Source organism: Leucopleurus acutus (assembly GCF_964270905.1).
Source record: "Leucopleurus acutus genome assembly, chromosome: 12".
NCBI lineage: Eukaryota > Metazoa > Chordata > Mammalia > Artiodactyla > Delphinidae > Leucopleurus > Leucopleurus acutus.
The window spans coordinates 62,443,951-62,460,186 of record NC_139154.1 but is presented as its reverse complement, the minus strand read 5'-3'; the positions used below and the strand labels follow the sequence as shown (position 1 = coordinate 62,460,186).

Sequence of the window (16,236 nt, the reverse complement as noted above, 5' to 3'; positions counted from 1 at the left end):
GTATAGAGTGCCTGGGAGTTTGGGAGTAATAGCTCTTTCATACAATCGTGTCAGAGAAGGCTTCCAATTTGAGCAGAGCTCTTAACTAACCAATGGGTCAAAGGGGAAATTAGAAAATACTTTGAGAGGAAAGAAAACAAAAACACAACTTACCAAAACTTATAGGATGAAGCAAAAGCACTGCTAATAGAGAGATTTATATAACTGTAAATGCCTACATTATGTAAGAAAAAAAGATCTCAAATCAATAACCTAACTTTACACCTCATGGAATTAGAAAAAGGAGAGCATACTTACCCCACAGTTACAGAAAGAAGGAAGTAATAAAGATTAGAATGGAGAGAATGGAGATAAATGAAATAGAGAATAGAAAAACAATACAGAGAATCAGCAAAACCAGAAGTTGTTGTTTTTTTTTAAGATCAACAAAATTGACAAAGTTTTAGCTATACTAAGAATAAAAAAAAAGATGTAAATCACTAAAATCAGAAACAAAATTAGAGGCATTTCTACTGACCTTACAGAAATAAAAAAGATTATAAGACAGTATTGTGAACAATTATATTGTATTTCTAATAAATTAGGTAACCTACATGAAATGGACAAATTCCTAGTAATATACAAATTGCTGACTCAAGAAGTAGAAAATTTGAACAGACCTATAACAAATAAAGAGATGGAGTCAAAAGCCTCTCAAAAGAAAAGCTCTCAGCAAAGAAAAGTCCAAGGGGAGTGGCTTCATTGGTATATTCTGCCAAACATTTAAAGAAGAATTAATGCCATTCCTTCTCAAACTTCAAAAAAATTGGAGGAAGGAACATTTCCTAACTCATTCTACGAAGCCAGCATCACTCTGATACCACAAGAAAACTACAGCTGTATCTTATATAAATACAGGTGCAGAAATTCTCAAGAAAATGCTAGAAAACCAAATCCAACAGCATATTAAAAGTATTATATACCATGACTAAGTAAGTGGAATTTATCCCAGGAACGCAAGGGTGTTTCAGCATAAGAAAATATAGTAAATGTAATGCACTACATTAGAACAAAAGAAAAAAAAACATGATAATCTCAATGGAGAAAAAGTATTGACAAAATTCCACACCCTTTTAGACAAATAAACACTTAGCAAACTAGGAATAGAAGAGAACTTCCTCATTATGATAAAGGACACTCATGAAAAGCCCATAGACAACACGATATTCAATGGTGAAAGACCGAAAGTTCCTCCCCTATGATCAGGAGCAAGACACAGATGCTTACTTTCACTGCTGCTATTCACCGTTGTACCAGAAGTTTTAGCCAGAGGAATTAGGTAAGAAAAAGAAATGAAAGGTGTCCGAATTGGAAAAGAAGAGGCAGATTTGAGCAGAGGTGTGATTGAAGTGACAAAAACTTCATTTGCTTGCCCTATGAATTTCACAGGGTTGGACTAACTTGCGAGTTAAGATTAAATGAATTCACATGCTGATTTATATTGAGCAACATTCCTCTAATTAAGCATAGAAATGTTTTCAGGTATTACGAGGGGTTAATTCATTAAATGTTAAATGTTCTTCACATCCTGCTATGAAATCCATTATTCCCATAGGTTTACTCTTAGCCCTAAGAATTAAATAGATTTGGTGACTGTCATCATTCTTTAGTGATAGTTTTTCTGTTAATTTCTTTGTTGCTTGAAATTCATCTTTTTTTGAGAAGAGCTTTTGGGAAAATGTAGTTCTTAATTTCTTGCACATTCAAAAATGTTTATATTGCTGTTATACTTGATACTGGAATGGGATTTTGATATGTAGATTTTCATCACCCCTTTTCTCGCTAAGGATTTGGTAAGCATTGCTCCACTCTCTTCTAGCACTACATACTGCTGTGGCAAAGAGTGAAGCCAGCCTGATTTTTTCCACATTGTAGATGAATTGAACTTTTTGCCTGAATGGCAAAAAGATTCCTTCTTTACTGTTGATGCCCAGGAATGGTATTAGGATATGTCTTTTTTTTTTTCAATAAATATAATCGTTTATTTCAATGGTTAATAATGTACATGTTACTTTAAAAAAATCAACCTGTTCACACATTTGTATATTAAACACTGAAATGATTATTCCATATTGATAGTAATTTTAAGCTTTTTTTTTTTTTTTGTAACAGTCAATCTTTATTAAAAAAAAAACTAGGGCTTCCCTGGTGGCGCAGTGGTTGAGAGTCCACCTGCCAATGCAGGGGACACAGGTTCATGCCCCGGTCTGGGAAGATCCCACATGCCGCGGAGCGGCTGGGCCTGTGAGCCATGGCCGCTGAGCCTGAGCATCTGGAGCCTGTGCTCTGCAACGGGAGAAGCCAGCACAGTGAGAGGCCCACGTACCGCAAAACAACAAAAACAACAACAACAAAAAAAAAAAAAAACAAAGAAACAAACAAAAAAGAAATTGGGGGTAATATTCTTATAATAGACTATGGGCAATGCAGATACCTCAACTTATCCATCAATTATGATTATCTGTGTTATAATAGGAAATTCACAGAGTAATCAACCTACTCGGGTATTTATTTGAGGGAAACCTAACATTCTGGGGGTTTTTTTTTTTTTTTTTTTTTTGCGGTACGCAGGCCCCTCTCCTGCTGCGGAGCACAGGCTCTGGACGCGCAGGCCCAGCGGCCATGGCTCACGGGCCCAGCCGCTCCACGGCACGTGGGATTCTCCCGGACCGGGGCACGAACCCATGTCCCCTGCATCGGCAGGCGGACCCTCAACCACTGCACCACCAGGGAAGCCCACATTCTGTTTTGTTTACATCACTGCCTCCTCTTCCATCCTCCACTCTGATTCTTTCAGTCAACCAAACCTAAGTGCAAGTAATACATGTAGTTGAATGGATGCCTAGGGAAAACTACATATTTGAATAAGATTCAAATCAAACAGGCAGATTTTTAAATTATTTAAAGGATATGTCATTGTATTGATTATTCTATGTCAGTTCACCTAAGACATGGTAGGCCTTTGGATTCTAGGACAAGAAAGTTTATGAAGGTTTTTTTAAAAGATGTATTCCTGAATTTGTTTGTACTTGTTTATTTGAAAAATAACTTAGGTATCTTGTATAATAATATATAACTTTTTGAAAGAGAATGAAATAGTTTTAAACAAATCTTTAAAAACTACTTATTTCCTTTCGTTTGTCTCTAGGTATTTTTTGATTTCTTCAGTGATCCATTGGTTGTTTAGTAGCATATTGTTTAGCCTCTATGTGTTTGAATTTTGCAGTGTTTTTCTTATAGTTGATTTCTAGCTTTATAACGTTGTGGTCAGAAAAGATGCTTGATATGATTTCAGTTTTCTTAAATTTACCAAGGCTTGCTTTGTGGCCTAGCATGTAATTTATCCTGGAGAATGTTCCATGTACTCTTGAAAAGAATGTGGACTCTGCTTCTTTCGGATGGAATGCTCTTTAAATATCAATGAAGTCCATGTGGTCTAATGTGTCATTTAAGTCCTGTGTTTCCTTATTGATTTTCTTTCTGGATAATCTGTCCATTGATGTAAGTGAGGTGTTAAAGTCCCCCACTATTATTGTGTTACTGCCAATTTCTCCTTTTATGTCTGTTAACATTTGCCTTATATATTGAGGTGCTCCAATATTGGGTGCATATATATTTACCGTTGTTATATCTCCTTCTTGGATTGATCCTTTGATCATTATGTAGTGTCCTTCTTTGTCTCTTGTGACAGTCTTTATTTTAAAGTCTATTTTATCTGATGCTAGTATTGCTACTCTGGCTTTCTTTTGATTTCCATTCATGTGGAATACGTTTTTCTATCCCCTCACTTTCAGTCTGTATGTGTCTCTAGATCTGTATGAGTTTCTCATAGGCAGCATATATATGGGTCCTGTTTTTGTATCCATTCAGCCATTCTGTGTCTTTTGGTTCGAGCATTTAGTCCATTTACATTTAAGGTAATTACTGATATGTTATGTTCTTATTGCCATTTTATTAATTGTTTTGGATTTGTTTTTGTAGTTCTTATTTTCCCCCCTTTTGTTTTTGTGGTAAAACTTTTATGATAAAAACTCTTCAGAAAGTAGGCATAGAGAGAACATACCTCAACATAATAAAGACCATATATGATGGACCCACAGCTAACATCATACTCAATGGTGAAACGCAAAAAGCATTTCCTCTAAGATCAGGAGCAAGACAAGGATGCCCACTCTCGCCACTTTTATTCAACATAGTTTTGGAAGTCCTAGCCACAGCAGTCAGAAAAAGAAAAAAATAAAAGGAATCCAAATTGGAAAAGAAGTAAGACTGTTACTGTTTGCAGATGACATGTTGCTATACATAGAAAATCCTAAAGATGCTACCTGAAAACTACTAGAGCTCATCAATGAATTTGGTAAAGTTGCAGGATACAAAATTAATATACAGAAATCTGTTGTATTTCTATACACAAACAGTGAAATATCAGAAAGAGAAATTAAGGAAACAATCCCATTTATCATTGTATCAAAAAGGGTAAAATACCTAGGAATAAACCTACCTAAGTAGGCAAAAGACCTATACCCCCCAAAACTGTAAGACACTGATGAAAGAAATTGAAGATGACACAAACTGATGGAAAGATACACCATGTTCTTGGATTGGAAGAATGAATAATGTTGAAATGACCATAATACCCAAGGCAGTCTACAGATGCAGTACAATCCCTACCAAATTACCAATGGCATTTTTCACAGTACTAGAATAAAAAATTTTTAAGTTTGTATGAAAACACGAAAGACCCCCAAACAGCCAAAACAATCTTGAGAAAGAAGAATAGAGCTGGAGGAATCACTTTTCCTGACTTCAGACTATACTACAAAGCTACAGTCATCAAAAAAGTATGGTACTGGCACAAAAACAGACACATAGATCAATGGAACAGGATAAAAAGCCCAGAAATAAACTGATTCACTTATGGTCAGTTAATCTGCAACAAAGGAGGCAAGAATATACAATGGAGAAAAGACATTCTCTTCAATAAGTGGTGCTGGGAAAACTGGACAGCTACATGTAAAAGAAAGAAATTAGAACATTCTCTAACACCATATACAAAAATAAACTCAAAATGGATTAAAAACCTAAATATAAGACTGGATACTATAGAACTCTTAGAGGAAAGCATTGGCAGAACACTCTTTGACATAAATTGCAGCGATATTTTATGGGTCCATCTCCTAGAGTAATGGAAATAAAGACAAATAAACAAATGGAACCTAATTAAACTTAAAAGCTTTTGCACAACAAAGGAAACCACAAACAAAATGAAAGGACAACTTACAGACTGGGAGAAAATATTTGCAAACGATGCTACAGCCAAGGGATTAATTTCCAAAATATACAAACAGCTCATATAGCTTAATATCAAAAAAACAAACAACTCAATCAAAAAATGGGCAGAAGACCTAAATAGACATTTCTTCAAAGAAGACATACAGATGGCCAACTGACACATGAAAAGATTCTCAGTGTCACTAATTATTAGAGGAATGCAAATCAAAACTACAATGAGGGCTTCCCTGGTGGCGCAGGGGTTGAGAGTCTGCCTGCCGATGTAGGGGACACGGGTTCGTGCCCCGGTCCAGGAAGATCCCACATGCCGCGGAGTGGCTGGGCCTGTGAGTCATGGCCTCTGAGCCTGCACGTCCGGAGCCTGTGCTCCGCAACAGGAGAGACCACAACAGTGAGAGGCCTGCGTACCGCAAACAGCAACAACAGCAACAACAACAACAACAAAAAACTACAATGAGCAGGAATTCCCTGGCAGTCCAGTGGTTAAGACTCTGTGCCTCCACTGCAGGGGGCCTGGGTTTGATCCCGCCTCAGGGAACTAAGATCCTGCAAGCCCAGGATTTTTTTTGGTGTGGCAAAAAAAACTACTACAATGAGGTATCACCTGACACCAGTTAGAATGGCCATCATTAAAAGGTCTACAGATAATGAATGCTGGAGAGAGTGTGGAGAAAAAGGAACCCTCCTATACTGTTGGTGGGAATATAAATTGGTGCAGCCACTATGGAGAACAGTATGGAGATTCCTTAAAAAACTAAAAATAGACCTACCATATGATCCTGCAATCCCACTCCTGGGTATATATTGGGAAGTGACAAAAACTCTTAATTCAAAAAGATACATACACCTCAGTGTTCACAGCAGTACTGTTTACAATAACAAGACTTGGAAACAACCTAAATGCCCATTAACGAATGAATAAAGAAGATGTGGTGTGTGTGTACATAGACATACACACACACACACACACACACACACACACACACACAATGGAATACTACTCAGCCATAAAAAGGAAAGAAATAATGCCATTTGCAACAACATGGGTGAACCTAGATATTATCGTATTAAGTGAAGTCAGAGAAGGACAAATATGATGTCAATTATATGTGGAATCTTAAAAAATGATACAAATGAACTTATTTACAAAGCAGAAAGAGACACAGACAAAAAAAACAAACTTATGGTTAACAAAGGGGCTAGTGGGGTGCGGGGGGGCGATTGCGATTAATGTATACATACTATTACATATCAAATGGATAAACAACAGGGACCTACTGTATAACACAGGGAACTATATTCAATATCTTGTAATAACCTATAATGGAAAAGAATCTGAAAAGGAGTATGTGTGAGTGTGTGTGTGTGTGTGTGTGTGTAAATATATATATCTGAATCACTTTGGTGTACACCTGAAACTAACACATTGTATAGGAACTATTCTTCAATTTTTAAAAATGGTTATTGAAAAATATTTCCTATTTGTAGAATTGTAATACTTATTATTTTATCATTTTAGTAAATAAATTATTGGAAATATTCTTTATGCTGTTGTGGGTAAAATATAAGGTGTGAGTTCTTACACTAATTTTCTATAAATTTGGACACATAATTTCAAAATGTTGATTTCCTTTTCCTGCTGTTCACTTAAAAAAAATTTTTTTTTTAAATTTTTAGGTAGAGTCCAAACAGTATATCAGCTGAGTCATGATATTGATGTTGGTCGTTTCCAAACGCTAATGGAATGTTTAACTGGCACTTTTGAAGAAGTGAAAATTTTAGCATTTGATCTTCTAATGAAGTTACCAAAAACATTTGTACAATTTCAGGTATTTGGACTTTTCTTCTGTTAGTGTAAATGTGTTGTATGCATGAAAACTTTCTATCTTAGCAGCAGTTAAAGCAGTCTGTGGATTGTCCAGGCTCTTTGCATCTGCCTTCTTACTAAATCTTCTGTTTCGGTTATCATTAATACCTCTCCTGTTGCAGGTAGTGGAATGGAGAAGGTAGGGATGGGTAGTGGGGAAGGAGGAAATATTGTAAGAGAAACAAAATCCAAATCAGTGATCTTTGCTTTTTTTAAAAAAATTGTTTTGATAAAAAGGGAGGTGTAGGAGGCAGTAGGTTTTATTGTTTACAAGATTATTGGTAGATTTCAGTTAACTGTGGTCTCCCCAGTTCCCTTGGACATGTTAATATTCGATCAAAACACATCACTTACAGTAACTTGATTTTTTTTTTTAGATAATCTCCCTGCATAGTAGACTGGGAAGCTTAGTGTAAATGAGGTAGAGAACATGTTTCTGATCTTCCAACAAGTAATAGCTAAACTGAGACTGAAACTCAGAGTACTTGAGGTTAACAGCATTTCTCTCCCTGGGTGTTGTACCCCATCCCCAGCCCCCATGCTCTTCCTGATGCCTTGCACTTCCCACCATGGGGTGAGAATCAAAGATGGTCTCAGGGGTGAAGGCAAAGCTTGGGGATGGGTCTTCAGGAGACCCTGGTACTTGGCTCTACCCTTGAGGCTTATTCTGGGGCACTGAGGTCACCAGCAGCTGTCGGGTCACTGGCTCTAGAGCTTTGCTGTGGCTCCCTGTTGGAGCTGTATACAGGCCACGGGAGCCTTTAGGGGTGGGAGCTGAGCCATGGTCTGGGCTCTAGCTATTTGGCTCTGTTTAGGTATGGCAGTTTGTAGATGCAGTGGGATTCTGTCGGAGCACATGTCAGAGAGCCTAAGGTGTCTGTTACCACTGCTTCTGGACGGCATTGCAAAATCTCAAACATTTCTGACTTGGGTTCACATTGAAAGTTACTCCCTGGTGTCCACCTATCCTGGTGGTCTTTCAGGTGCCCTGATGTGCAGAAAATTCTTTGGTACTTAGGCTGCTAACTTTTGTACTTTATAAGCATTTTTAAAGAAGATGCTTTCTCTTTCTCTGTTTCCCCTTCCACCAACCCTCGCCTCTTACCATTCATCTCACTGTAGCTTCGTATCATATATATAACTATGCCTCCTTCCTGGCTAGTATTTTGAGAGTATCTGGAGTGGGGAAAGCTATATGTTATGGCACCTATATGAAAGACCTGGTCCTTACATGGACTATGAAGGCCCCTCAGGGGGACTCTGTGTATCTAATTTGATAAACACATGCTTGGTATATAGACACAACTTAAAGAATTCAGGAAACTTAGTAGCACATATGGCTTGCTATAGGATTCTGGTAGTTATATATCTGGTCTGGCTTGTGTATTAGTAAATGGTCCCAGATTCAAGATTTTAAATTCAAGATTTTAAAATATTAGTTATGTATTATATTTTCAAAGTCTTTCTTTGGGTATACCCTATGTAATTAACTTTTTTAATATAGCTAACTTGAAAACATTTTTTGAATGCTAGCCTAATCTCTCTAAGGATCTGTATATTCATATTTTGATGGCATATCTTTCTAATATATGACTTTACTACTCACCTAGTCTCTTGCCCTTCTTTCTTGTGGAGCTACATATCCAAGGTCTTTATATTTTGATTGACCTGAGATGATAGAACAAAGATGCTCTTTTAGATTCCAAAGGCTATTTATTTTGTTTCTTACTAATTGATTGGTTAGTTTAGGGACTTAACTGTCAGTTACAAAAAATTGTTGAGATGCTTAATTGATTCTTTCTAATATTTATTTAGATTTGAGTTTTAGCCACTGTCTTTCAGTTTTTTAGGTCATAGAAAATTAAACAGCAAATAGCAAAGAATTTAAATAGTAATAGGCTGATATTTGAGTCTATTATTTGATATTAGAAGACATTATTAAATATTGGTATACCTAGATAATGATTTTTTCCGTTATATTAGACAGTTATGAGATAATCCTAGTAGAATCAATATTGTTGAGCAACGAAACCCTAGGTTCCAGTGTGGTGAACATGCAACTTGTCAACTGTGGAGTTGGGACTAGGATCCATGTCTCCTGTCCTCAGCCCTGTACCTTTCCATGCGTATTACAGTGAACTGCCCTTTGTTCTGTCTTCTTGAGGACAGGCTGTGTGAGTGCATGTTTAAATGAGATATAGGTGTGGGAGCTCTAATGCAGAATTTCTGAGGTTGATCTTATCACTTTATTTTTCACACATATACATGGAGCTTTGCTAGGAACAGCATGGTGAATTTGTATTTTCATATGTATGTGTATTTTTCTCCATTGAACTAGCTGTATGGGAAGGGGGTAGGGAGAAAGGCAGGAGCATGACTCCCAGTAAAACAAATCTTGACATACAGAAGAACTCTGGGCTATATAGAAATAAGGAAGATGATCTGGTTATAGTATAGCAGAATTTCTACAGGAAAAAGTATACTTTTGCTGAAGAAAGAGGTACTTAAAAAAAAAAAAGCTTTATCCGGACTTCCCTGGCAGTCCAGTGGTTAAGACTCTGAACTTCCAATGCAGGGGAACTAAGATCCCGCGTGCCACTTGGCACAGCCTAAAAAAAAAAAAAACTCCAGCCTATATTCAGAGAATTAATGTTCGTATCGGTTGTCAGTTGTGTGGCATAAATATGTGTTATTCCTTCAAATTAAAGAAATGTTTAAGTGATAATGACTGAGTCTCTGCTTTATCCTAGGATTCAGAGAAACTACAAGGCTTATTCCAGGCAGCACTGGAGCTCAGCACAAGCACCAAACCATATGACTGTGTAACAGCTTCCTACCTACTGAACTTCTTAATCTGGCAGAACGCTCTGCCGTCATCTCTGTCTGCTTACTTAAAAACTCAGCGGGTTGCATGTGGAGATGGAGATAAGTCTGCTACTCTGGTGGAAAGTAACACATTAATAGGTTCGTATTGAGTAAATGACCTTTTGCTCTTATTTATCAAAACCAATATCTTACTTTCTTCACTATTAATATGGTTAGGCTATCTAATGGTTAAACACTTTGTGGTTTTTTTTTTATTTAAGAGTTTACCAGCTTTGTAGTTTACCAGCATATAAGTATATCATGAATTTCTCCTTTTCAAATAAATAGTTTACTCAACTATATTGCTTCTAAACAGAGGATTCACATTAAATAAGTACATATGCAAATGTACATTAATAGAGCTTTTATTTAAATAAGACCTCTTTCTCTACCAAAAATGTACTTTTTTTCTACAGAAGTTTTACTATGACTATAGCCAAATCATCTTTGTTAATTCTATATAGAGCAGAGTTCCTTTGTCTGTTGGGGTTTATGTTTTAACTGGCTGTCATACCCTTGCCTTTTACTCTTCCCATATAGCCAGTTCCAAAACCTAGGGTCTGAGTTGATTTAGATCTAATGATTTTAAACAAATATTTGTTGGGGGTTCATGTAGTTAATTTTATCCTAGTAAATCTTCATTTTGGAATTGTACTATAAATAAGGATAGGTAGAGATTTTTATTAAACAAAACAGAGGTCAGATGTTGAAAGAGAGTTGACAATTATTCTCTCCAAGATAGTAGAAAAAGCCATGAAAAAGAGAACTAATAATGGGAGAAAATTAGGAGGCCATGGATAGTTCTGGTGGAAATGTGGCCATAGAGCTGGGGATAGAGAGATGACAGTGCCATGGAACATGACATGTGCCGAACTCTAATTGCTTCAGGGCTGGATTCCAGAGGAGACCCCGATAAGATGATAAGAAGAGGTCTGCAATTGGGGTGAACTGGGGAGTTCATACTTCATGTAAAGCCTTTCAAATTTAAGACATTTTTAAACTTTTTGAAATATTTCAAACATACAAAGAATATTTAAATATATAGGATTTAAATAGTAATAATATAAAAATTTCACAAGTCTGTCCCCAAGCTAGGTAATAACACTCAGCTTAAGAAGTATTGATACAACAGCACCCATAACTTTGAAGACTCTTCTTTATCCTAGCTCCCTCCTCCTACCATGTAATTACTGCCCTATGTTTTCCTTCCTTCCTTCTTCCCTCCCTCCCTCCCTCCCTCCCTCCCTCGCTTTCTCCCTCTCTCCCTTCCGCTGTGCCAGGTCTTAGTTGTGGCATGCGGGCTTCTTAGTTGTGGCATGTGAACTCTTAGTTGCACGCCATATGCTGCATGCATGTGAGATCTAGTTCCCCGACTAGGGATCGAACCTGGGCCCCCTGCATTGGGAGTGCAGATTCTTACCCACTGGACCACTAGGGAAGTCCCTCCTATACACTGTTGATGGGAATGTAGAATGGTCTGGCCCCTTTGGAAAACAATCTGGTAGTTTCTTGAAAGGTTAAACATATAATTACCATATGACTCCACAGTTCCTCTCTTGGGCATTGTCTTAATCAGCTCAGGCTGCTATAACAAGATACCATAAAGTGGGTGGCGTAAACAACAGGCATTTATTTCTCACACTTCTGGACGCTGGGAAGGTTAAGATTAAGGTGCCAACAGATTTGATTCCTGGTGAGAACCCTTTTCCTAGTTTGTAACAGCAGCCGTCTCAGTCTGTGCTCACATGGAGGAGAGAGTAAGCTCTGGTCTGTCTTCCTCTTCTTATAAGGACACTAATCCCATCCTGGGGGTCCCACCCTCATGACCTCAGCTAAACTTGATTACTTCCTAAAGATTCCACCTTTAAATTTCTTTACATTGAGGGTGAGGGTTTCAGCATGAATTTGCGGGGGGGCAGGCAGGGACACACAAACATTCAGTCCATAATGGTCATATACTTAAGAAAAATGAAAACTATGTCCAGACAAAAACTTGTGCATGAATGTTCATAGCAGCATGATTCATAATAGCCAAAAAGTGGAAACAACTCACATGTCCATCATCTGATAAATGGATAAATAAAATGTGGTATACCCATACAATGGACTGTTACTGAGCTGTTAAAAGTAATGAAATATTAATATATGCTACAACATGGATGAACTTTGAAAGAAGCCACATATTGTATGATTCCATTTATATGGTATGTCCAGAATAGGCAGAAAATGCTTAAGTGGTTGCCTAGGACTGGGGAAGGTGAGAGGTGCAGGGAGGGGAGTGACTGATAATGGGTGAGACTTTTTTGAGGGGGGGAGGATGAGAATGTTCTAAAATTGACTGTGGTGTTGGTTGCACATAGCTGTGAATATCCTAAAAATCCTTGACTTGTACACTTTAAGTGTATAAATTGTATATGAGTAATATATCAGTAAAGCCATTGTTTTTTAAAATCTGTCCAAATAGCACATGGCACATAGGCCTGGGGTCTGTTAACCCAGGTAGAGGATGTCTAGGAGAAATGATCCAGAATGAATGCTGTAAATGGATCCAGGAAGTTAGGGCAAAGACACAGTACTACCTTAACTGGAAATGGAGAACAGGCTGGATAACCTTGAAAGATCTCTTTTTTCGTTCAAAAACCTCTAGTATAAAGTTCAACTGAGTTGGGTGCTTTCGTGGAAACTGTTCTGCTGTGTACAAATTTGTAAATGTGTTTTTAAACTGGCATTATTTTGGTGGGTTTTGGTGGGTTTTTTTGCTTTTTCTAGTTATCAAATGCTTGTTGGAAAATCTTGAGGAAGAAGTATCTCGGGCTGAAAATTCTCTGCTTCAGGCAGCAGCATCGTTTCCAATGTACGGGCGGGTCCACTGTATAACAGGAGCTTTGCGGAAGCTAGCTCTAAAGTAAGTATATCCCCCCCGCTCTTTCCTCAGTACTCACTTCTGAGCTTTAAACTCTTATTGGAATGTGTCCTGGGAAAGGAACATATTGCCTTAAACGTAATTAAAAATTAGATTTTAAAATGTACATATAGGGCTTCCCTGGTGGTGCAGTGGTTAAGAATCTGCCTGCCAATGCAGGGGATACAGGTTCGAGCCCTGGTCCGGGAAGATCCCACATGCTGCGGAGCAACTGAGCCCGTGTGCCACAACTACTGAGCCTGTGCTCTAGAGCCCGTGAGCCACAACTACTGAAGCCCACGAGCCACAACTACTGAAGCCCGTGCGCCTAGAGCCCGTGCTCTGAAACAAGAGAAGCCACTGCAATGAGAAGCCCACGCACTGCAACGAAGAGTAGCCGCCACTCACCGCAACTAGAGAAAGCCCGTGTACAGCAGCAAAGACCCAACACAGCCAAAGATAAATAAATAAATAACTGTATTTAAAAAAATACATATATACACATATTTTTATGTCTTAAATATTTTATAGATTGCACGATTTTGAAACCCAAATTCTTTTGACCCCTTTTTTCTATTAATTTCATCTTGAAAATGTGATTTTTGCTCTTAGTATAAACTACCCTAATGTCTTTGTTGCAGCAGCCTGCAGTTGGTGAATGAGTGGAGACCCGTGGTGGAGAAGCTCCTTGTGACGTCCTACAGGCTTTCTGCCGTGGTGTCTCCAGTTATTCAGAGCTCCTCCCCAGAAGGCCTCATCCCCATGGACACTGATGCAGGTCAGTAAACAAAGAAAGCTAGAATTACTATGTTTTTTCCCCTAATCATTTCTTCAGAGAGATACAGAGGCTAAATAGGGGGAAAAGAAATTATTATTATGACTAGTGATATTTCTGCCTTTTTAGTAATATTTTTAACTATGAAAAAATAACCAAAATAAATAAATAAATAGCCAGGTGATCAGCAAGGTACTTCCTCCTCTGGGGTAAATTGGGTTTTATAATATATCATTTCAGAATACAACCTACCAGGGTTGTATTCTGGCAGGCAGTATAAAAATTAGAGAGAAGTTGATGGGGTTCAGTCAGAGAAGGCAACCTGTTAGAAATCTGAATAGGCAAAGACCATTGGACATACAAAGACCATTTAATTTAAAAAAAAAAATTGGAGGAGATAGTCAAAATGCCCAAAACCGAACTCATGAACTTTCATCTGTCTTTTCCTTCCCAACCCTTGTATTTTTGCAAATGGCCCTACCAGAGACCTGCTTATGCAAGTCAGGAGCCTAGGGCTGCTTGACATCTCCCCTTTGCTCCTTATATCTAGCCTGTCTCCACCTTCTTTCAGTGGTGCCCCTTAAATAGCTTTCAAATCTCTTTTTCTTTTATCTGCATCTTCTTACCTTACTGGAGGCTTTTATCCTCTCTTGTTTCCCCACATCTACTTTTATCTCCTTCCATTTCCTTTTTACCACATCCAAAGTAATCTTTTCTAGTCATATAATCTATCATGTTACACATAATCTTTACTTAACCCTGTGCTCTGCCCACCCCCTCTTCCTTTTTATTTAAAATACGTTAGTGACCAGGTCCTGTAATAGTTTTGCTCCTGCTACCTTGCCCGTCTTGTCTCTTAGCATTCTCCCTTTCTCATAGATTTCTCCTTCATGGAGTTGTTGCAGTTTAACAGGAATCTTGTCTGTTTTCCTCCCTTGTGCTTAGCACAGTGCCTGGCAGAAGGAGGTACACTATCAATAGTTGTTAGAATGAATGAACAATTCCTGAAAGTATAGGAACTAAATTCAGTGCCTGGGATGCCCTTGGTGGTATGTGTATACAGCAGTTCCCTCTTAATCTGAGGGCTATATGATCCAGGACCCCCAGTGGATGCCTGACAGTGCAGATAGTACCAAACGCTATACAGACTATGTTTTTTCCTATACATACATACTTATGTTAAAATTTAATTTATAGATTAGGCACAGTAAGAGATTAACAATGATAACCAATAATAACAGAATAATTATAACAGTATACTGTAATAAAAGTTATGTGAATGTGGTCTCTCTCTGTTTCTCTCAAAAAAATCTTGCCACATTGTGCTCACCCTTTTTCTTGTGTTGATGTGAGATGATAAAATGCCTGTGTGATGAGGTGAAGTGAGGTGAATGACGTAGGCATTATGACGTAGTGTTAGGCTACTGTTGACCTCCTGGCGATACATCAGAAGGAGGAGCCCTGACGATGTTGGTGGTTGGATGTAAGCTGCAGATGATGTTGATGGTTGCGGATCCCAGGTGGGATGGAGAGGGACAGTGTGAGGGGATTACTGGATCTGTACTACAACAGGCCAGAAGGGATTGGCCGTTAAAGGTATATACTAACATGAACGTTCCTTTGAACACCTAGAAAATCATGAAGTAAATTTATATTTTGGTGTTGAAGTAAAGTTGGTGAATGCATTTTGGAGTGCAAATGAGAGGCTTCTATTAAAAACATACTGAGTAAATCATAAACACACACTGCATCATACAATACAATACTTTGGGCTGATAATTAAACTAATCTAGAGTTGTGTGGTTGCATAGAAAATGTTATGTTTTGTTCTCCACTAAAAATGAGTTGGAAGGTTGGTGGTGGTTCATGATACTAAGATACAGTTATAGATTTATTTTGGCTGATAGTCTAAATACTAAAATTTGTTGGTTTAGTTTTCCTACTTAAACAGTGCATAGGAATAAAGAACATCCAGTCTGATAGCTAATATTTGGATCAGGCCATACCAATATATTTTGGGTGAGAAATCTTGAATGTTTGTCACCAGTTGTGGGTAGGGCCTTCAGAGTATGCTAAAATTTTGTTTGTTGTTAAAGTTTTAAAATATCTGTCAGTCTCAAAAACTGTCTATGGTCCACTAACTTTTCCTTAATTTTGCCTTTTCTTTTTTCCTCTGGTTGTCTCCATTTTTCTTATGTCTTTCCCGTGTTATCTGCCATGCATTCTGAATTCTTTGAAAAAAGTCACCCCTGAAAGCCACAAAAATGGTTCTTAAAATTTTATTCTGGTTACCCCTCTCTTTTTTCTTAATCTTTCTATGGTTTCTTTTTGGGCCAGTGTTACTTTCTCGTGGCTGTCAAAATTTGTTTTTGGCAAAATTTCATGGAAGCCACAAGTGAACATAAGATGTTGGCTGAACCATTATGATAGCAGTTTGGGTCTTTGTATTTCCCATAATACCTAAAATATAAGTGTGTATAATAGGTATACAGTAAG

The 16,236-nt window shown here is 37.8% G+C and overlaps 1 protein-coding gene across 6 annotated transcripts in view; it reads left to right on the top strand.

Annotated features, from left to right (window-relative positions):
• THADA (THADA armadillo repeat containing) overlaps positions 1–16,236 on the top strand; it is a 312,415-nt gene that overhangs the window by 36,791 nt on the left and 259,388 nt on the right. For 4 of the 6 annotated variants that reach the window (XM_082851642.1, XM_082851643.1, XM_082851640.1 and 1 more), the window contains 4 exons: positions 7,009–7,160; positions 9,949–10,162; positions 12,833–12,968; positions 13,607–13,743. In XM_082851642.1, the coding sequence (XP_082707768.1) occupies positions 7,009–7,160; positions 9,949–10,162; positions 12,833–12,968; positions 13,607–13,743 (639 nt within the window). The remainder of the gene's footprint in view (positions 1–7,008; positions 7,161–9,948; positions 10,163–12,832; positions 12,969–13,606; positions 13,744–16,236) is intronic. The other 2 variants (XM_082851644.1, XM_082851641.1) reach the window with 2 other exon arrangements.